This window comes from Epinephelus lanceolatus, chromosome 2 (genome assembly GCF_041903045.1).
Source record: "Epinephelus lanceolatus isolate andai-2023 chromosome 2, ASM4190304v1, whole genome shotgun sequence".
Lineage (NCBI taxonomy): Eukaryota > Metazoa > Chordata > Actinopteri > Perciformes > Serranidae > Epinephelus > Epinephelus lanceolatus.
Genome location: NC_135735.1, coordinates 50,437,501 through 50,461,527, shown reverse-complemented (window position 1 = coordinate 50,461,527; position 24,027 = coordinate 50,437,501). Strand labels below are relative to the sequence as shown.

At 40.1% G+C, this 24,027-nt stretch overlaps 1 protein-coding gene across 3 annotated transcripts in view; it reads left to right on the top strand.

Annotated features, from left to right (window-relative positions):
• The first annotated feature begins 12,232 nt into the window (after window positions 1-12,232).
• The window catches only part of hypk (huntingtin interacting protein K), a 21,531-nt gene continuing 9,736 nt past the window's right edge, over window positions 12,233-24,027 (top strand). For all 3 annotated transcript variants that reach the window (XM_033638377.2, XM_078162385.1, XM_078162387.1), the window contains exons 1-2: window positions 12,233-13,926; window positions 23,032-23,087. In XM_033638377.2, the coding sequence (XP_033494268.1) occupies window positions 13,765-13,926; window positions 23,032-23,087 (218 nt within the window). In that variant the 5' untranslated portion in view covers window positions 12,233-13,764. The remainder of the gene's footprint in view (window positions 13,927-23,031; window positions 23,088-24,027) is intronic.

Below are 24,027 nucleotides of genomic sequence, written 5' to 3'. Positions count from 1 at the left end.
GTTTGCTCGAGCATTTTTAATTTTCAAATTAAAATCTTTCATTAAAATTTTTAGACTGTCAAATTGGACAGTTAATCGTGTGGCCTTCCATTTCTGTTCTGCTTGAGGACAGACATATACATACACCAGGTACTTTGTGATGTCCTGTGGTGTCTTTGTTGGTGCTCTTTTGACAAAGAAAACCACAAGAACAATTAATATTTGTTACAAAGTTATTATTTATATTTTCATATATTATTTCTCACTTTCACAGTTAATTTACAAAAAAAGAAGCAAAGTTAACTTAATGGTCACTGATGGTGTCATCCAGTGATGATATGCTGGGGAGATAGCTGGAATCATCAGGATCTGCACTGACTGAGGTTACGTCAGATTCCTGAAGAGAGGGACATTCCAGGAGAGAGCATTTTGCTTGTGGGCCATCATCTCGACCAACTCTGCGCTTCTGTGGTGTTGAAGAGCAGAGTGGGAGAAACTGGGATGTGTTGTTGCCCACAGCAACACTCCTTGTCGCCACTGTGGCTTGAGAGCCTGGAAAATATACATTGCATTATTTCATAAACCATCCATGACATTTTCTAGTTTTAATATTAATGATAACATGTGTAACTTGCTGTCTGTCTTAAATGACTAGGCTCTAGGTTCTTAAATCAGCATTAACAGCATGAGGTGTAGTCCATGAGTGTTTTCTTTCAACAAATATATTGTGCATACCTGTTATCTGTCCGTTAACATCATAGACATTTCAACACACCTGTAGTCTTTCTGTTGTACAGTGTTCTTTTGGACAGTTGGGTGGCCACTGTCCTTCTCCCCACATAGCAGTCTGTTTGACATCCAATTTCTCTTGTGGCCTTTTGCAGGTCATCACACTGGCATGCTGCATCTCTTGTGGTTGGCAGGGTCTGCTTTATGAAAACAGATAAAAGTTGAAAATTGTTATCTATAAACTGAAGTTCATATCTCCTGACCAATGACACCCTGGTAAAAATGTATACCAAATCATGGACTGCAAGCATTCAAAATACTCTTAAGTTGTTCCAGTAAAATTATGTGACAATTAATATTTGGGACCTATTTGAGGCAAATTTAATCAATCTCAGTATCAGAACATATTTATATTAATTATAGTAAGAAGCCACATTATTAACAATTAACAACAATGATACATACAACAACAGTAAATACAAATAAAAAAGAACAACCACTAATTAATCTGGTGGCGTTTCAATGGACTGCCTGGGTTATTGCAAATAATTTAGCAGCTAATATGCAGGAATATCAACTTTTTTCTGTGCACAGTGAACACAGCCTGTCCCCCCGGACAGCCTGGACAACCAGACTGTATCCACTGACTCTGTACCCTGCCTCATCGATCAAGGTGGTCACATGTAGATTCATTTATATAAGTAACCTTGCAAACCGGTAAGACAAGCGCAATATAAAACGGCATAATTTTGCCATTTTAAATTTGATTTATAGCACACATGGCATATCCACTCTTACAGTCGGTAACGGATATTAGATATTGCCAGTGGGAAGATGTGGCCCCGTTTGAGAAGTCGGCATTACGGAAAATTTGTGCACTTAGGCCTAATTATTTATAAGTAGTGAATTTTCATTACAAGCACCATTAACATGAGGATGACGCTAACATCAGCTTGCACGATGTAAATTCACATTAATGGGCTCACCACCTTCAAAATGTCACTGTTACTCTGGACTACTAATGACTAAATAAGTAACGTTATAAAAATAAACTGCTGCTCATTGGTGTGCACATTACGTTACCGACAATATGGCGCTTGATGTTGGCGGGCCAAGCTGATGGAGTCTGGAGGTCAAGTCGGCATTATGGATAATTGTCATTAGCTCTTTTGTAGATAACCTGTATATTTTCAGTGCATGAACTAATACATGAAAATGAGTAAACAAGTTTAACTGTGTAAAGAGAGTTAGAGGCACACAAGGTAACTTACACTCATCGGTGGGATCTTGACGTTACAGCCAACTGTGGCACCTGATGTCGGCGCAACTGACGGATGAAGTCCGGGAAGGGAGATGGTGGGCTCAGCCTCATTCACCAGTAAAAGTGGTTTAGAAGTAAAGCCCAGTTGTTTTTGATGATAGTTGTGAAAACTATCCATGGTGAAGTGGTTGCTGCAGAGGTGGCTGTTGGCGGTGATCTTCAGCTCTCCAACAGTATGGCGCCTCACAAAATCAATCCATCGTTTCCTCAGCTCTTCACTTTTTGGGAATTTAAATAATGACACAGAGCCATTATTTAAATCATGGCACGTTCAGCCTTATATAGTAGGGGAGGGGTCAAGGTCACCCGGGATACGGCTCGACGTCACGCTGTATCCCTTTTTTGCACGGTCAGAAAATCAAAAAATTGAGAGGATGACAAACAGTTTAAGGCTATAACTCCACAAATCGGTAATGCACAATCCCCAAACTTTTCACATGTTTTCTGTAACAATTTTCCAACATGTATAAGGTGTTTAGAAGCAAATCATTGTATTCACTTTCCACGGACTTTAATGAGCGAATTTCCTCATTTATCCAGGGTTGAGAGGTATTTTTAGCCTTTTTGGTTTTAAAAGGTGCAACTATGTCTAGAATGTCTGAGCAGGTGCTGTTAAAACCATTTAAAATATCATTAGTGTTCATTAAAGAGCAAATTTGGAACTCCGAGGAAGCAAATTCTTGACAGAATATGGAGGCAGAGGTTGAATTAAAAATGCGGGAGCGTGTCTGACTTTCAGGTTGGTTTGAAATAATGGGCAAGGCGGTGTTAAATAAAATACAATTATGATCAGTGACCCCAATATCAATACAGAGCATGTTGTTTACAGTAATTCCAGTAAATAAAACGAGATCCAATGTGTGGCCTTTGGTGTGAGTAGGACCAGTAGGAGCGAGAGACAAACTAAAAGATTCCACCAGATTTAAATACTCATTAGCTAAAAATTTCTCAGGGCAACAAATATGCACATTAAAATCACCTAAAATTAAAATATTATCGAATTTAGAGATAGCAGTTGACAATAATTCTGAGAATTCTGTGATAAAACCAGTTGTAGATTTAGATGGTCTATAAATAAGAATACAGAGGGTCCGTGCGCTACCCGAAACAGTGAAACAGAGGGATTCAAAGGTAGTGAAAGACCTAACAGTGGTGCTACAACATTTAAAACAGCTCTTATAGAAAACAGCTAGACCACCCCCTCGGCCAGTTAATCTGGGTTGGTTCAGCTAAGAGTAGCCAGGGGGACTCGTTTCTATTAAAGAAGCTATGTTATCCTGGGTCAGCCATGATTCAGTGATTAGAAAAAAAAAATCAAGATCATGGCTGACAATAAAATTGTTACATAAAAATGATTTATTAGAAAGGGATCTGACATTAAGAAGACCAAGTTTACTGTTAAAAGCAGTGGGATGTACGCTATCTGGAGTTGGTGTACACTTAACTGGAATGAGGTTACTATTGACATTTGATTTGTTTTTATTCTTAGAATCTAATTTAGCCTTTGGCAGTCTGGGTTGGTTAATGATGAACACAGGAATCACAGAAGGCCTATCAGGGATAGGGGCCTGCAGAGAAGTATGTCAGTCAGATAGATGAGGTAGATAATTCCTTATGTTTGCTGAAAATTGTTTCACACCATGTCTGGACAGATGAATACCATCCCATTTGAGTAAATAATCTTTCCTCCAAAATGAATCAAAGTGGTCAATAAAACCAGTAGCAGTGCAGAAAGTATGTAGCCAAGAATTCAGACTGAACAGGCGGCTAAAACGTTCAGATCCCTTTCTCAGTGTAGGAACAGGACCAGACAGGATGTATGTTTTACCAAGGCTTTCAATAGTGGTCGCTAAAGACTCGAACTCATAGTGGAGTTTAGCTGATTGCCTCATCATGACGTCATTCGTTCCCAGGTGAACAGTTAGGCCTACAGTGTGGACAGAGGTATGCAGATCGATAATAGCAGGGGCTTGTTCAATCATATCAGCAACTTTAAAACCGGAGAAACAATATGTAATGGTGTGAGGAAGTTCAACAAATCTGACCATTGAATCGCCAAGCAACAGAACTTCATGTTGAGCGTCTGGGGAGTCCACACCGTGTCCGTAGACAGCGAGTTTGGGTTGAGCTGCCCAGTAGGCAGCTAGTGCCCTATTAGCATTGCTAGCATGTTGCCGGTTTTGTGTATGAGTGAGATACCTCTGCGTTGACTGTGAAGGCAAGTACCGAGGACCGGGCCGGGCTCAGCGGAGTGTGGATGGTTAGATGCTCGCGCAGAGGGAGGCACCAGGCCAGCAGCAGGTGGTTGTGCTGGGGGAGAGGAGATAAGCCAGGCAGGTTGTCCGGCTCCAACCGCTGGAGTGACAAACGGGGCCGTTTGGGGGCCGATGGAGGGGACAGTGAGTCCGTGGGTGAGGTTGGATTTTTGGCTATGGAGTGTTTTCTGTTGGCCAGTCCGACATGGTCTACTCTGCGTTCAAGTGGGGGAACAGGGGAGAGGACTGACTCAGAGGAAAGCTCAGCCAGAGGGGAGTTTGTGAAGGGGATGTCATCACCACCACCAGTACCAGACGGGTCATAGAGGGGAAGAGAGAGCCTTCTGTTGCCTTTCACTACAGACGAGCAGGAGGGGAAAGAAGACGGCAAGCCAGGGACTTCAGCAGCACCAGCCGCCGCATCCGCAGCCAAGATCCGCTGGTTACCCACAGGCTCGAGATATGGCAGTCGGGAACACAGCTCCGACTGCTGCTGGAGGAGGTCCTCGATGAGCCGCTCAATGGACCGGAGCTCAGCCCTCATCTCAGTGACCTCAGCCGCCGACGGGGCCATCGGTAAAGCTGTAAAAGAAATAAAACCACAGCCAGCAAAACGCCAGGACGGGCAAATGGCGAGATGTGTGGGACTATTTGCCGCAGTATGGATATCAAAGCAGCGGTGAAAAGACAGCTGTCCAACCCAGGGAATAGCAGAGAAACTTACCACCGAGGGCCCAAACCGGGCCCGCTATGGATGAATCAGCACTGGTAAATTTCAGATGTCAGATGTTATGTTGTTATGTCAGCTGGCAGAGATTTTCAACGCCGACGCCAGAAGGAGGGCCTGAAGAACACAGCGTGTGGCGCTGCTTCAGTTGCAGCAGTAGTCTGTGAATGGCCAGTCAGTGTTGCCAGAGTAGAGCCGCTGCTCCTTATGGCCTATTTCCACCAGATGTGTGTTGGTTGCGTCTCCGCTCTGGCACGGCAGCGGAGCCGATAGGATTCAATTCTAGTCAATGTGTGTGTTTCCACCGGCTACAGCTGTGCTGCGTTCCGGCTCCGTCTCAGCTCCAGCACTCCGGATATTGGCCAAAGCCCCTTTACCAGCGAGATGCAATGAGGTGTCACCACAAAAAAAAGCATATGACATGCTATGGAAAGAGGGACTCCTTATCAAATTTAAAGGCGCTGTATGTAAGAATGTGGCAAAATACTGCCGCGAGTCGTGTCTGCCCCCCCTCCCCTACAGATTCAAGGTTGCTGGACAGCGGCATGCTGGAGACTGATTTGTTTGCCCACAGGCGCCGCGTCACCGCGTCCTTGATCTTCGGTTTTCCACTGACTCTGTACCCTGCCTCATCGATCAAGGTGGTCACATGTAGATTCATTTATATAAGTAACCTTGCAAACCGGTAAGACAAGTGCAATATAAAATGGAATAATTTTGCCATTTTAAATTTGATTTATACACATGGCATATCCACTCTTACAGTCGGTAACGGATATTAGATATTGCCAGTGGGAAGATGTGGCCCCGTTTGAGAAGTCGGCATTACGGAAAATTTGTGCACTTAGGCCTAATTATTCATAAGTAGTGAATTTTCATTACAAGCACCATTAACATGAGGATGGTTCTCCACTGCTGCCAGGATACAGCAGTGGAGGAGCCGGCTGCTAATGCTATGTACTGGGACACTGCTAACACTGCTGCCAGGATACAGCGGTGGAGGAGCCAGCTGCTAATGCTATGTACCAGGACACTGCTAATGCTGCTTGCCGTGCTACTGTAGCTCAGTCGTAACTGTAACTGATGCTGAGACTCTACTGACTGTGTGACTGGTAGACGCCGGTGGGTGGCGCAACAGACCAAAACACAAATTCAAAACATAAACATGATTTGCGGACTGTAAAAATGTTTTTTAAATGCGAATATTCTGGCTGTACTATTGTTGTCGGTGAGATCAGTATGTTATATGAACATTATTCCTTAGTCTCTGTGACATATTAGGATGATTTTACAGCTATTTGCTTTAGATTTCGTACATATAGCTCCTTTAACAAATTAGGTGTAAATGGTAACATGTACAGTTGGGTGTTGATTTTCCTGTTAGGGAGGACCATAGAAGTTAAAGTGGGTACAGATTATTCCAATAAATATTCAGTGGAAAATGGTATCTCACAGGATAGTATGTGCAGTCCATTGCTATTTAACATAATGATTAATGACATCTTTGAAGAGGTTGAGATTGGCATAGGAAAGTCGCTTTATGTTGACGATGGAGCACTCTGGGTCAGGGGTCGAAATGTGGATTAGACAAAATGCAACCTGCAATAAATAAAGTTGAAGAATGGGCAAACAAATGGGGATTTAAACTGTCTATTTAAAAATCACAGGTAATATGCTTTGCTAAGTGCCACAAACCAGTACACCTGAAGCTATATGGACAAATACTTGAGCAGATGAAAGTAATTAGATTTCTTGAAGTTCTGCTGGATGAAAAACTCACCTGGTGTCAACATATTGAAAAATTAAAAAAAACAAATGCAAAAAGATCAATAATATACTGTGACGCTTGTCAGAAAGGGACTGGGGGGCAAACAAAACATCTTTATTAAACATTTACTGCGCTCTCATGAGAGCAGTCTTGGACTATGGATGTGTGGCTTAAATGTCCACAGCAGAAACAAACCTTAAAAAGCTTGATGTGGAACAGGCTCAAGCCCTCTGAATTTGTTGTAGAGCATTTAAAACATCACCAATATCTGCGCTACAAGTAGAAATGGGGGAAATGCCGCTACAAATCAGGAGGGTCAAGCTTATGTTGAAATATTGGATAAATCTGCAAGGGCAGAGCGGGTTATACCCTACTAAAGCCATTCCCCAAGATTGTTGGGAGCATAATAAGTCCAACTTTCATAGTCTTGGTTGGGTAGGGTGACATAAAACTAAGCCCCAGTGTTCCAATATCAGATATACTTCCATAGAGATTCATCATGCCAACCATAGACACAAATCCGCAACAGAAATTAAAAGAAAAACCTAAAAAAAGTACCACAGTGGACAATAGTGCAAAGATATATTGATCATGACCAACACAAGATATTCATTACAGATGGTTCAAAAGAACCAGAGACTGGGCATGTGGGTGCTGCATTTTGTGTGTCTCATTGTGAAATAGCAGTTAGAAAAATATTATCAAACCACCTTTCAGTATACACAGCAGAATTAATTGGAATATTTTTAACATTACAATGGGTGGAAGATAACAACCAACCCACTGCCATAATCGCCTCCGATAGCTTGTCAGCACTTTCAAGCATTAGGCTAAATGTAGGAAATCAACATGCAGGCAGGATACTATTTATGAAATTTATCATGTGTTGCTCAAAATACATTGCAGGGGACTGATATCTCCGTTCTCTGGGTTCCTGCTCATATAGGGGTAGAAGAAGGAAATGAAAAAGTAGAAATATTGGCTAACAATCACTAAAACTACAGGTAATCAACTTGCAAGTACCATTAAGTAAATCAGAGGTCAAAACTATTATAAAGGACAATATGCACAAAACCTGGCAGGAATATTGGGACTTCAGTGACACAGGGAGACATCTTTATAGTATTCAAAAACATGTGGGTGCTGGTAAATTATGGAGTGGGAGCCCAAGGGAGGAGATGATCATTACCCATCTGAGAATAGGACATACTGGATTAAATTACACTCTCCATAGAATAGGGAAGCATCCTGCTAGACTATGTTCAAACTGTAACGAACTGGAAACAGTTAAACATGTACTTATAGACTGCAACAGATATGAAGAAGAAAGGCAGTTAATAGCCGGACCAACTGTAGAAAAGCAAAGTATTACATTAGGGAATCTCAATCTACTTGGAAGGACATCAAGGAATACGTAAAACATAATACAAGCTTCTGTTTAATTATTTAGGAGTAACAGGAATAATAGAGAGAATTTATCCTCTGTCTTTTTTTGTTTGTGTGTTTGTTTGTTTTCCTGCCAATCTACCGCTCCACACTCCAGTCCAGTAGGTGACGGTAATGCACCGTAAAGCTGTTTTGCCAACCGCCATTAAAATGCAAAAAACAGAAAGACAGCAGTTTCTGGCGGACGATTTTGGCACGACACTGTACGTGTTTATGCTTTATCCTCCGACGTTTGGCGGAACCATTCTCTTGCGGGAATAGGGACTGAGCAGAGACAGTGACGGAAGTGGAATTCGGAGACTCGGTTGGCGGTAGGATTGAAAATTGTTTGGCGGTTTCGCATAAACTGTACTTTGACTGTAGCGCCATGTCCTCGTCCTCAGGGGGAAACAGTGAGAATGAAATGGAGTGGATGATCTCTAGATCTGCTAGAATGAAAAGAGCGCTTAGAGATAGGCAAGAAAGAGCGAGGAGTTGGTCAGAAGAAAGTGAAAACTCGAAAAGTCATAACAAGAAGACGCGGACCTCTCCAATAAAAACAGCGCATGAGGAGCAAAAACAGACAGATGAGTTGAAAGTAATGATTGAATTTGATCGGGAGGGGGGTCATTTCCACCCGATCAAACTAACGAGCAATTGAACAGGAAATTGGTAAGATCAAGTTAGCAAAGCTGCTGAATAAAAAGAGAGTGCTAATTCATGCAGTGAGCAAACAACAGCAGAATAAGATCATTAAAATGACATTGCTAGTAGGGGAAAAGATAAAGGCCTATGTACCTGGAGCACTTGCCAGGTTGAAGGGAGTAATCTCAGGGATACCACTTAGTGTGTCTATGGATGACATTAAAAAAGAAGTCAAAGGAGGGAAAGTGATTGATGCGACCAGGATTAAGAGCAAAAGGGATGGTATTCTGAAAGACTCAATGTCAGTGATTCTACAGTTTGAGAACAGCATCCCAAAATCAGTGCAGATTGGGTACATGAATTACAATGTGAGAGAGTATATACCTAAACCAATCAGGTGCTTTATATGTCAAAGAATGGGACATATTGCTAAAGAATGCAAAGGGAAACTACGGTGTGCACGATGTGAAGGGCAGCATGAGTATGGAAAATGTGGAAAAGACGCTCAAGTGAAATGTTGTAACTGTGGAGGAGATCATAGTGCTGCATACGGAGGATGCATAGTTCATAGTAGAGAAGCAAGGGAAGCTCAGAGAGTCAAAATAATGGAGAATGTCTCATATGCAGAAGCTCTAAAGAGAATAAGAAAGGAGGGAGCTCACAGTATGGATGTCAGTGGAAAGGGACAGAGGGATACAGTGGAGAGAGCAAGCACTCAAGGAAATCAGACCCAAATACGAGGGCCCTCTGTACCAGAGCAAAGGATATGCTCACATAAATGTAAAGTGGATGACAGCACCATGGTAGTGAAAAAAGAGAACTTTGTGGCTTTTATCTGCCATGCCATCAATGCAGCAGTAAACATGAAGAAGAAAAGTGATAAAATTAAGACAATTGTAGAGGCAGCAGGAAAATTCCTCGACATGAAAGAAATTAAAGCTGATCAAATACCTACACTGTTGACAGTAGCAGAAGCTGCAGAAAACACCAAAGATGTGCCTTGATGCATACTATTTATAGTTATACACATTCTTCAATGGAATGCCAGAAGTTTGTTAGCTAATGGTCAGGAGCGTAAAAGATATATTTATGATCTGGAAGTAGTTCCAGATGTTATTTGTGTTCAGGAAACTTGGTTGAGACCACAGATAGATTTTAGGATCCCTGGATTCAGCGTAGTTGGACATGACAGAGATGAAAAGCATAGTGGAGGAGGTTGTGCCACATTTATCAAAGATGGGTTGGCCTACAGAGAGATCACCTCACCTAAAGAGATAGAGTGTGTTGTAGTAGAGCTCTGCAGCTCACGGAAGGAAAGAAATTTGAAGATGATAAACTTCTATAATCCATGCAGGAACTTAACATGTGACATGTTTAAAGAAATAGCAGGTATAGTATATAAGAGAGAAATTTGGTGTGGGGATTTCAATGCTCATAACAGCTTATGGGGCAGTAACCTTACAGACAATAACCGGAGTGTAGTTGAGGAAATGATGGATGAGAGAAATCTGGTTTGTATTAATGATGGAAAAGGAACCAGAATAAATGTAAACAGAGGAGCAGTATCAGTACTAGATCTTACTCTGGTGTCAGATAAAATGGTGAATATTTGTGAATGGTGTGTTAAAGATGACACTACACTAGGAAGTGATTATTTTACAATTATTACCACAATAAATGATAATGTGTGCAAACAAGAAGGGTATATAGTCACCAGATGGTGCATTAGTAAAGCTAACTGGGAACATTTTAGGTTGTGTTGTAAGGAGACTGCACACATGGTAACACTTGAAGGAAATATTGAGGAATGTGCTAGTGAAGTTACAGGGCATATCTTAAATGCTGCAAATCTTTGTATCCCAAAAAGAACAACAAAAGGTGAGGTAAGAGTAGTCCCCTGGTGGAATGACGAATGCAGCAGAGCAATAAAAGAAAGAAACAAGGCTCTTAGAATGTTAAGAAAGAACATGTCAATAGAGAACCTTGTAGATTACAAAAGGAAAAGGGCTGTAGCCCGAAGGATAATAAAGGAAGCAAAAAAGGAAACATGGAGAAACTATTGTTCATCCATAGGAAGAGAAATAAAACTACAAAATGTTTGGGCAATGTTTAAGAAAATGAGTGGAAAAAAAAGTTCTGGTATAAACCCAGCGTTGGTCAGTGGTCAGCGGGTAGCTATAGCAAACAAAGAAAAGGCAGATGTGTTAGGTGAGACATTTGCTGCTGTGCATAGCGGTGAACACCTGGGTGATAAGCATAGGCAGCAAAAGAAGAAGATACTCAGAGAACTTGGAGAGGTAAGGAAGAAGAAAGAAAGCTTTACAACAACACTAGACATGGAATTAACAATGCAAGAACTTAACATAGTGCTTAAAGGTACTGGGTACACAGCCCCAGGGGAAGATCAGCTCTGTTATGCCATGTTCCAGCAGCTCCCTGAAGTGTCATTAAATAAAGTGTTGAAATTCTTTAATAAAATCTGGAGAGATGGAGATGTTCCAAGTAGTTGGAAAAGGGCAATTATATTGCCATTTAACAAGCCAGGGAAAGATCACACTAACCCTAGTAACTATAGACCAATAGCACTCACGTCCCACCTGTGTAAATGGATGGAAAAGATTCTTGTACACAGACTTTCGTATGTATTGGAACAGAGAGAATTAATAAAGGATATTCAGTGTGGGTTTAGAAAGAGTCAATCCACTACAGAAGCACTAGTTAGGGTAAGTAATGATATTGAAAAAACATTAAAGATGAAAGAAACAATGGTAATTGTATTTTTTGACATAGAAAAAGCATATGATTCAATGTGGAGGGAAGGTTTACTTATTAAGTTAAATCAAATGGGCATTAATGGAAGAATGTATAATTGGATAATGAGCTTTCTCTCAGACAGGAGAATAAGAGTGAAAGTTGGGGCAGAACTTTCAAAAGAGTTTAAAGTGGAAAACGGTACCCCACAAGGGAGTGCAATTATCCCAGTGTTGTTCAACATAATGATAAATGATATTTTTGCAAATGTAGAAGGAGGTATTAGATCAGCTTTGTATGCAGATGATGAGGCCATCTGGATGAGAGGGAGAAATGTTTCTCATGTGATGGAAAAAATAAAGAGCAGTTGAGGAAGTAGAGAGATGGTCATATCAATAGGGCTTTAAGATGTCAGTAAATAAGTCCTGCTATATGATGATCACAAGTAAGAGAAAGATTGAGGTGGAGAATATAACAATGTATGGTCAGCCATTAGAGAGGGTGGCTGAATTTAAGTATCTGGGCCTATGGCTTGACAGTAAATATTCATGGAAAAAACAAATTGAGTTCATGGAAACTAAATGTAAAAAAGTCATTAATTTGCTGAAAGCTGTGGCTGGATGTGACTGGGGGGCAGACAAACAGGCTCTTCTTGACATGTATAGGGCACTCATGAGGTCAATACTTGACTATGGATGCATAGTGTATGGTGCAGCAGCTCAAACATCATTACATAGATTGGACAGATTACAGTACAGAGCATTACGTGTATGCACGGGAGCCATGAAGACTACCCCCATTAATGCTCTGTTAATAGAAGCAGGAGAGATGCCTCTGGAGTTACGGAGAGAAAGGGTATCATTAGCTTATTGGATCAAGCTTAAAGGAAGTGGGGCAAAGAATCCAGCTGCACAAGTTCTACAAAGCTGCTGGGAATATTCCAGGTTTCAGAGGAAAGGGTTTGGGTGGACAGGAAATGAATGGGCTAGAAAGTATGGGATAGATAATTTAGAATTCACACAGCCCAGTCCAGTCAGTATGGTCCCTCCATGGATCTACCCTGAAGCAAAGGTGGACATGAATGTTTGTAATATGAAGAAAGAATTGCGACTGAGTGAAGTGGGTGAAAGAACTAGTGAATACCTAAGAACTAGGTATTACAACTACCTCAAAATATTCACAGATGGATCTAAGAACACAAAGGAGTGTGTGGGAGCAGGGGTGTACATACCATTATTTGGAGTGAACATTTCAAAACGCCTGTCAGACCACTTGTCAGTATTCACAGCAGAAATGGTGGCTGCAATTATCAGTCTACAGTGGGTGGAGGAGGTCAGACCAGATAGGGTGGTGATATGTACAGATTCAGTTGCTATTTTGGAAAGCCTACAGTCAAAAAGCATAATCAGGGAAGATTTGTTCATTGAAGTACAGCACAGTTTGTTCAGACTTCACAGGGGTGGAATTGAGGTACAGTTCTGCTGGGTGCCAGCTCATACAGGGGTGAAGGGAAATGAGGTAGCTGATAACCTAGCAAAAAGGGCTCTGGAAAAGAACATAACAATCACAATACCTTATGGAAAAGGAGAGGGTAAAAAATGATAAGGGCTATAGGCGAGGAAATTTGGCAGAAAAGATGGGAAGATGATCAGAAAGGAAGAAAATATCACAACATACAAAAATCGGTTATAACAAAAATCTTTAAAGAAAGGAACAGAAGAGAAGAAATCATCATGATGAGGCTTCGAGTTGGTCATACTGGTCTGAATGACACAATGAATTTAATTGGGAAAAAGAATACTGACAAGTGTGAGAGATGTGGTGTTAAGGAAAATGTGGAACATATTTTAATACACTGTCTAAAGTATGCTTCAGAGAGAGAGAGGCTACAGAGGAAAGTCAGAGCAGCGCAGCAGGACTGGAGTATGGCTGGAATTCTAGGAACTGAAGGGGAAAGAGAAAAGATCCAAGTTGTAAGGAAAGCATTATTCAGCTTTCTGAAAGAGACCCAGTTGATGGGTAGAATCTAGAGGTGGGGATATGACGCTACACACTCTTGTACAGTAGGTGGCGGTATGCACCTGAACGTTGCTTGCGATCCGCCATTAAACGAAGGAAGAAGAAGAAGAACCATTCTCTTTGTTCCGGCATCACAGGGGAAAACATGGCGGCAGAGGGAGATGTCGATTTGGACCTTGAAGCCGAGGAAAACTGCACGGGAAAACCGGCAGAAAAGCCTCGGAAACATGACAGCGGAGCTGCTGACTTGGAAAGAGTCACGGACTACGCGGAGGAGAAGGAAATCTCCAGCTCTGACTTGGAAACGGTGAGAGCTCTGGGCTAACATTAGCCGGGAAACATGTGGCCACTGCTGGCTACACTGATACCAAACCAAGTGATATGTCGGCCGGATGTGTTCTCTGTCTTATAACGTTAAGTAGTTGTCTAGCGAGAGTTTTGCTTTGCTGTCATGCTGTCAGCGTTTGCTTGGTAATGGTGCAGTGAAAGATTCATTCGGTGGCTAACTGCGTCAGAGCTATGTAGCTAAAGCTAACGTTACTGTCCACGTTTCCCTCCATTGAACCAACATGCTAACAAAGTAGTTTAGTACAGGTTTGTGGTGTTTGTATTTAACTATAATATCTCAATTTTATTCTACTTTATTCTTCTCCGCTTCATCTGAGAGGGAAATACCACTGCATTATTATTGAATTGAATTGTTTATTGATCTACAGTCAGCTATCTCGTACACAGACGAGTGCTGTTCTTCCTGTGGTCAAAATTACAAATTGCATATCATTTTTAGACATACAAGCATGCATTCATACAGCATACAACACAAACAAAAACATTAAATAAAAAGAGGAAATGAGAATCATTAATTGATTTAAGTTGGTTATATTCTGATCAACTCATAGTCTGAGAACCCTTATGTACTTATGAAGTCCAAAATAAAAGGTACATAGCTTCTTTTAAAAGAAAAAAAGAAAAAAAATCATGTAATACCTCGTGTGAACAAATACAATTTCAATTTGATTTTAAAGGCCATCTTACTTGTTTCATTAACCAAAAAAACATGGTAAAGAATTCCATGCTACCATTGCTCTGTAGTGCAGTGTTCTCTGTCCGGCCCCTGTCTTATAAGCAGGCAGCAGCAATCTCCTCTCTGATGACTGATGTGTAGAGTATTTGTGTCTATCATAAGAAAACATCAAGCTATTAAATAAACTATCAGGACTCTTTGCTGTTATTATATTTCTAATAAAACTGATGGGTAGTGTAACCTACTTTTAATTGGTAACCAATTCAACTTATTAAGCATCTCACATACTCTAGTTCTGTATGAGCAGTTGAGCACTATACGAGCAGCTTTGTTTTGAGCTACCTGTAGCCTATTAAGATTATTTTCTGATGTGTTGGACCATGTGACTGTGCAGTAATCAAACTGAGATAGGACTAAGGCTTGCATTAATTGTTTAGTCAAGCATCCTGGTAAATATGTCCTACAATATCTAATTGCAGCCATCCCTCTACCCATTTTCTTCAACATTTCATCTATCTGGCTTGTCCAGGACATTCGGCTGTCAATCAGCACACCAAGTAGCTTAACTTCTGTGACCTGTTCTATTTCTTTATCATCTAGTTTTAACTGCAGTTTTGGCTCTATCTTCCCTCCCCGTTTAGAGCATAATACTATGCATTTTGTTTTTTCTATGTTAAGCACCAGTTTATTTATGTTAACCCATATCCTAATCAATACTAGCTCTTCATTTAGAACCTTTTCAAGATCTCCTGGTGTCGACGCTGCTGAATGAATGGTTGAGTCATCTGCGTACATAGCAATGGAAGCATGGTTTAGAATTAAAGGTAAATCATTTGTAAATATTGAAAATAAAAGTGGCCCTAAACAACTCCCGTGCGGCACTCCACAGCTCATAACCCTCATTTCTGAAAAACCACCATTAAAGTATACACAGTATTTTCTATTTGTAAGGTAACTATTGATCCAGGCAACAGAAGCCCTATCAAAACCATAACAGCGCATTTTATTCACTAATAATCTATGGTCAAGAATATCGAAAGTGGCACTGAAATCTAGTAAAACAGAACCAACTATCTTGTCTGCGTCTGTTTCTTTCAGCCATTCGTCAGTCATTTGGGTTAGCGCTGTAGCTGTGGAGTGCCCCTTTCTGTATGCATGTTGATGAGCTGTGTTCAAGTCATTTATACAGAAATAATTTTGTATTTGCTCATATACTATTCTTTCCATGATTTTGCTCAGGGTGGGTAGAATGCTTATTGGTCTACTATTCTTCCCTGAGAAAGTCTCTTTATTATTCTTAGGCAGTGGAATAATTTTAGCAATCTTCCAGTCTGCTGGGCAAATTGATTTTTCAAAACTTAAATAAATTATATGGCAGATAGGCAGAGCCAAGACATCTGCAACAGGTTTAAGCAACCTCGCATCCAGGTTATCAACACTCGCAGGGCTCGACAGTGCGAGCGTTTCACTCGCATTTGCGACTAAAAATAGGTGTGTGCAAACTGTAAAAAATATTTAGGGGCACATGTGCGCATAAAAAACAGCCGAAGCAGCCAATATTTTTGTCAATAAAAAAATATGATAATCTAACCGCAAATGTTGGAGGAACTCCAGCCGCCTTCCCTCTTCCCTGCATGACACGGTTATGGGCGGGGAATACTGCTCCGTTCTCCCCGCAGTTAGGGACCATTATCCACAGCCAGACTGTCGGCTGGGTGGAAATAAGTCAAAGTGTAGCGGAGACGAGGGACCGGGAAAAGCAGCGGACCTCCGGAGAAGCCTGCTCCATTCTCCCTGCGGTTAGGGACCGTTCGCCACGGTACCGCTGCTGGGCAGGGTGGAAATAAAGCCCTTTTCACACAGAGCGCGCAAAGTGCAGACCTCCGCCGACGAACCCATTCATTGTGTATGTGCTACCGCGGCGCAAGAGCGCCGAGCTGAGCGGCGCGCGAGAGGGCGCATGCCGCGTCTCTGTGTGAAAGAGGCTAGTCCTGCAGAGTTTCAGAGGACCTGGAGAATGTTTTAGGATAGTAATAACATTATATAAGATAATCATATTGCAAAGATAATATATATAAGATAATAACATTAAAGACAAAATTAAATTGCAATACTTTTTCAAAACTTAATGATTTTACCTTTCTGTACATTTTGTATACAAATTCATTAAATAATTTTGCTTGTAAATGTCAATTTGTGTCACGTTTATTACGGAAAACACATTATTTGATCAATTTACATTGTGCCCCTAAAGTTCTTTGTGCGCTCCTTACTTTTTCAACTTAGGAGCACATGTGCTCCTTGGGGAAAAAGTTAGCGTCAAGCCCTGACCCGCTGGTTTGTCCTTACTCAGTCCTTGACTTTTTCAAAGTGGAAACTACAAAATTTATTCTTCATCAGTTTGTTTGTAATAAGCCTGGATGAGAGCCCGAGACACTTATCTTTTACCTTCATACCATCATTTAATTTCTGAATTTCATCTGAAATAAACACTTAAATAGTTAGCAATTTCAACTGGTTTGGTGATAAAATTGCCCTCTGCCTCTAAGAAGGATGGTGTAGATCTACCACTTTTTCCCATTAGTTGATTAAGAACATTCCAAATTGTCTTGCTATCTATACTAATACTGCTAATTCTCTTATGATAATAAATCTTGTTCTTGGTTTTATTCAACATTGTTACAAAGTTTCTTCGTTTACGATACATACTCCATTTTCGTTCACCACCAGATTTTATTGCATCTGCCTTGGCTATTAAATGTAATATAATCATTACATTTGATTATAGTTTTCATCCCCTAACAGTCCAGGGAAAACCATGCATCTTCAGATGTGTTGATGCTGAATGTTTGTGAGAAACTAAAATTTCCCTTCTCCTTGTAGCTAAATTGTCTCTTAAAAAAGCCCCTTGGATCAGCTGGAAATATCATCACAAAGCTGAAAACCGGCAGCTTTTCTTACTTGTTAGAAATACGTGCTTCTCACAGGAGAGCCATGCCGCAAACATATGAGGATCCTATAGAATATGATGCATTGCTGTCGATTACCCTACCTGACACTATGTAAGGAGTCAAAATGACCACAACTGTACACATTTTCAGCAGTAAAATGACACATACACATTAGGGATCGACCGATATGGGTTTTTTAGGGCCGATACCGATTATTAGTAGTCAAGGAAACCGATAACCGATATTTAGAACCGATATTCATTTGCAGTAAAAATTAAAATTTTGGTGTCAAAATTTAGAATAACACACCTGGGGTCCGTTTCACAAAGCAGGTTTAGTGAAAACTCAGAGTCTGTTAACCCTGAAATGAGGGAGACTCTGAGTTTTCTGTTTCGAAAAGGGAGGTAACTCAAACCAGAGAAAGAGGGGTAACTCTAGCCTGTTTCAGAGAGAGAGGTAACTTAAGCTCTCGGTCAGTTACCGTAGTAACAGACTCTATGAACCTAACCTGGTCGGGACAAGGTTTTTCTCAATGAACCTCGAGTTTCTCTCTGTCTCTGCCCTCTTTCAGAGCCACACACTCCATTTGATTTCCTCATTCATTCAGTCAGCAGGCGAGTTTTGGCGTAGCCGTTCTGCCGTCTGTCATTTAAAAAAATCGTTGATAACGATCCCGTGGATGAAGGTGCAGCATTACTGCGCAGAGAATTAAATATTCGTCGGGAGATGGTTATCAGACCGCACATAGATGTTTTAGCATTTCCACACAATTATCTTTTTGAGCGGTACCGTTTCACGTCACAGTCCATCATCTACATACATAACCTAATCCGCCCTTACATTTGCAACATTACCAATCGTAGTCATGCTCTCACATCCCAGCAGATATTGTGTGTTGCGCTGTGTTTCTTTGCAAATGGAAGTTTTTTGTACAATGTCAGAGACGCTGAGCACTTGAGTAAGGCAACTGTATGCAGGGCGGTCAGAAAAGTGTGCTCGTTTTACGGGCATCTGCCTTCTTTCTGTTGGCTGAGTAGAAGTCTGTGTTAGTTTAAATAGGCTTAATTATTTAACAGAACATGATATAGATGAGAAGACATTTATGTGTGTGAAAACAGCATTATGTTGGGGATAAAACAACTGCACAGTCAAACAGCCACTTAATTTACTTTACAATGTAAAACATGATCAAAATGAGGTACCCCCATGAGATTATGCCGAGGTCTTACCTGTTTGAACAATGTTTTTATATTTCATCCTAAACTGCTGCCAAGTGCGCTTCTCCCCTGCAGGATTGCACCCAAATGAAATAAATTAATAGGCTACCATTCAAGCAGTTTTCCCCTGTAATATTACTGTGATTGCAAAGGACTACATTTAAACTTAGCCATTCTCCCACAACGTCTCCCTCTCTTTTGCAGCTGCAGCGGTGTTGCACTTCTTTTTGAAAACGTGTTCAAACTTGCCGTATGAGCGCATTAAGATTTCTAATTCTAGTGGGGTGAAAAACGCAGCCCTCCCCGTCCCCGTTGCCATGGTGACTCGTCGAATCGGGGCTCCATTGATGCTGGCTTTTTATAGTTGTGGCGCACACGCTTAACTCCTTGTGAAACTACTCTGAGTTGATTAAACTGATTCAAATCAGCTGTTCTGGAACCGGAAACTCAGAGTTTCCTATCTCAGAGTAGATCAACTCAGAGTTCAGAATTAGACTCAGAGTTTGTTGAACCTGCTTTGTGAAACGGATCCCTGGGATTAGACTGAATACAACAGTATACTGTTTGTTTGTTTTTGTACTTTACTAAAGAATAATTGTTAAGGTACTTGTACTTTACTTTTCCATTTGATGCTACTTCACTTCCACTCCACTATATTTAATAGAGAATTGTTTTCCTTACTTTCTACTCTTATGATATATGAATAAAAGTTAATTAATCATGTCTTATGTTCTCTCTCAGGTACATCTGATCCAGCCTGATTAAGTGCAAACCAATAAAGAGGGTGGCAGGAACAGGAACCTTGGCTCACTTCATTTATTGATAGCTTAAGTAGTTTAGTAAAAGTTATTTGTAATTACATGTATTTAATATACCAGTCACATTTAATTTTTTCAGCAAAATGAGTACTTTTACTACTAAAAATTGAATTTCCCCTCAGGGGGATTAATAAAGTATATAAATAAAATAAAATAAAATAAATAATAAAATAAATTTAATTGATATTCTTCTATACTTTTTAAATGCATGTCTAAATGAACTAATGAAGCCTACAAACAACTTCACATCAGTTGCTGAAGCTAGCGTGCATGTAAACAGACACACACACACACACACACAGTCGCGCTGAGAAGAAACTGTTGTCACACAGACAAGTTTCTTCGCAGCGCGACACACACACACACACACACACACACACACAAGCAAGCGCCATACCGACCATACACAGCTGAAATGCACTGAAGTAAACTTCTACATGTCCGTTAGCTTTAGCAGCCGATGTGAAGTATTTTTTAGACGACATTATTGTTTCCAGTGGCTGCCCGTTGCGACTCGCGAGCAACCACCTGAGGGGGGGAACAGACACTGAGATACAGTATGAAGATGGCGTGTTTATCAAGCATCAACAGTGGTGTCTTTAAAACTTCAGCATAGAGGATTTCTTATTGCAACTTCGACATTTTCTGTTGCTTTACCTTCAAACATCACACTGTTGCTTCACGGGGCAGTCCTCTCTCCCCTCCTCTCTCTCTCTGCCGCTGCCTGCAGCGCTGCATGTACCTTCAGTGTTGATTGGCTGTCACTCACTTGTGCCGTGTAGCCAATCAGTGGGGGCTGTAGGCGGGACATTGTTACACAGCGCAGAGTGGAGACTTCAGGCAGACAGGCAGAGAGAGACGGCTGCATGAGAGCCAAAGGAGCACCTTTTAATTAAAATAAACGTATTTTGATTAAAATAAACGTATTTTATCGGCTATCGGTGGAAAAAACGGCTGATGCCAATTATCATAAAAATGCTGAATATCGGCCGATATTATCAGCGGTGCCGATTATTGGTCGATCCCTAATACACATGAATGCAGCAGTAATTTTCATCCAAAAACATCAGATAGAAAGGGAAACACTGACAACATAGAACATTTTACTGGACAATGAATACTTTTACTCTAGGCACATTTTGCTGGTTATACTTACACACTTTTATTCAAATAAGTTTTGAATGCAGGACTTTTACTTGAAATGGATTATTTTTACAGCGTGGTATTAGTACGTTTCCTTCAGTAAAAGATCTGAATACTTCTCCCACAACTGACATCTGTGACAGTCTTCAGCTTCACCAGTACAAGGATGGAGTATAATACAGATACACAATGTAAGAGCCATATTGATAGTAGTAAGAATAGTATTGTAGTTTTACTTTAAAGATGTGGAAATGCTCCTTTAAGTCATGCTTTTGATGATGTCACAGCCAAACAGCCCTCAGAGATGGTTAAGCAGCCGAAGGAGCAAGACAGTTTTTTGACGGTGTGCCTAGTTGAGCCAATTAAGAGTGAATCTTGTAACTTTGTTTTTTGATTTTTCAATTAAAGTTTTCAAACGGAGTTACTGCCTTGGAAGATTCATTTCGTGTCAAGCTTATTGCCAACGGACTGCTTAATAGTGGTGGTAATGTGGAGTAGGCCTACTGGATGGATGAAAGATTGCCGCTACACACAAGAACAATGTAATATGTAAACACAGGAGTAATAAAATGTTAAACAACTGCAAGCAGCGTATAGGCTAGTAAATAGAAAAATGTCCAACCAGTGCCTCTCAACATAACTAATCATAACTCAACATTCTCTGAAGAGATGTCAAATAGGACCACAAATTCCATTCATGGTTCTCAAATGTCTCTGTTGCTTTAGGAGGGAGAAGGAATGAAATGTCTTTCTCAGATTTTCTGAGCAACCAAGTCAGAATAACTACATCAAAGATAATATTTTTACTGAATGAGGATAAGTAACGTTAGGGCTGCAACTAAGTTATTTTATTATTGACCAATCTTTATTATCATATTTTATATTCATATATTAGGTATTAGGTAAATTTGTCCATTACAAGTTATGAGAACCTGAGATCTAGTAGTTGTTTTTCTGTTTTTTTTTTTTTTTTTAACCAACAGTCCAAAATCCAAAGATACTAATAGTGAAATAATATAGTATGCAGACAAATGGCAGCTCTTCACATTTGAGAAGCTGGAACCAGAGAATATTTACCATTTCTTTTCAGTTATGCAGCTAATGCCATATGGATTATCAGAGTTATTGCCAAGTAATTTGCAGTTTAATCGACCAGTCGATTAATCAACTTATTGTATCAGCTGAAGATCACATACTAAATAAGTATACTTAGTTTGTGAAACCTCATTCACCAAATTTAGGTTATCTGGCTAGACCTAGCTATTTGAGGTTACAGTAGTGATATTGATTTTATTTCATGTATTTTTTTTTAATGTGTTAGTATGTTTTCTTTTTGGAAGACTGTGTGTAATGCAGATGAAAGTGTGACAGAGCAAAACGTTTATGTATAATCAGAGATTAGAAGGATATACTGTGTTATCAGATCTTGGTTTGTTAATTCAATGATGTGTGTTTAACATCGAACCACTACAAGTAAATAGTTTCTTCTAAAGGAAACACTGCTGGAATGAATTCTTAGTATGCAGCCTATATTGAGTGGATTCATCTGCTTGCTCTGTAATATGATATCTAATATCATAATAAGGTGTTAGAAAGACCATCCTCCCATTTTGATATATATTAAGATACATGTTCAGGAATGTAAAGTCAACTGTGGTGTATTTGTTCTTGTTCTTATTGTAGTAACAGGAAATAAATTACATTCCAAGCTGTCAGATAAAAGGACATTATCTTGTAAAAAATATGAATTATTAGTTGCTTTGCAGTATAAAAGTTGATGACAAATCGATGTATCATGAGTTGCCTGACTTAAAAACAAAATACCACAATGATGATGATAAACAATAAATGTCAATGTAGTTCTCAGCCCAGCTGTCATAGTCTGGTGAATTATCAGAAAATCACAGAGTAGTTTATCAGTAGATGCAAGTGAAATATGAGATATCTTGCATTTAATATGGTGCCATTTTATATATGTAAAATAAACAACAACTTTGAGGTTATTTTTATTATATTTTGATAACATACACATAAATGCAGCAGCCTGTTTGTGCTTTATTTTACAAAAGCAAATATTTGTATGGTAAGATTTATGACACAGAATGGATTAGTTTTTGGGCGAAACAAAGTTCTCAATGAAAGATACCTATAGGACTTTGCTCATCAGATCTGCTGTGATGTGACAGTTGTAATGGCTTTCATATTTGAAATTTGGTGAAAATGATGAATAGATAGGAATAACAGTGTTTTATCTTTCAGGCCATGTCAGTGATTGGAGACAGAAGGTCACGAGAACAGAAAGCCAAACAAGAGAGGTAAGATCACTGTTGATTTAACATATAGATACAAAATGTGTGTAACAGCACCATCAGCTCCATATTTCTTTATTTTGGATGGTACAGATGAGTGTACTACGAAACAGGTCGGACAGAGTCCAGCTTTCTTTGCGTTGGGTGGCTTGACAAAGCCTCGTGTCAGAGATAACGGGTACCACCAAAGTGGTTATCAGCTGTCCCTGTTAACCCAGGCCTTAATCATCAGGCTCTGTGCATGTTCCAAAGGGGGCATTGGGCGTCTTTTGACTCATCCAATACACAAAATAGACCAATGGTGTGCTGCCTACTTCCACCTATGAAGAATATAAAACATATTTGGAAAATGTCACCCATGCTTTCATCTAATTATGATTATATTACTGTAATTAACTATATACAGGGCTCTGCCAAAAGGCCATTTCCTGTCTAGCTACTTCGAAAATTGACTGCCAGGCTTGACAAATTCCAAGAGACAAAACCACCCCCACCCTTGCACTGCTACACTGGCTACCTGTTAGGTATAGAATTGATTTAAAACTTTACTAATTACTTTTAAATTACTTTTACTTTTGGTCTTGCTCTTACTTACATTATAGATTCACTCAAGCTACACAAAAGAAAAAGGAACCTGTTACAAAAGGGAACTGGGCATTTTCCATAGAGTGCTCTAGGGATGACGTTTTTCTGCCTACACGGATGTTAGCATTGCGCCGGTTCCCATGTCAAAAGGCCTATGGGGCTTTTTCATTGCATTTTGGATTATTGCAGAAAATAACCTCTGTGGCAAACAAAAGCTTATAATACTTATGTTTTGTTCAGCAAGATAATATTCACAACGAAATACCACTGTTATGATTTTTGAAGCCAAAATGCAATCAGCTGAAGTAAAAGCTAATGGTAGGCTGTAAATGAACTACACTACAGTGGCTTGACTTAACAT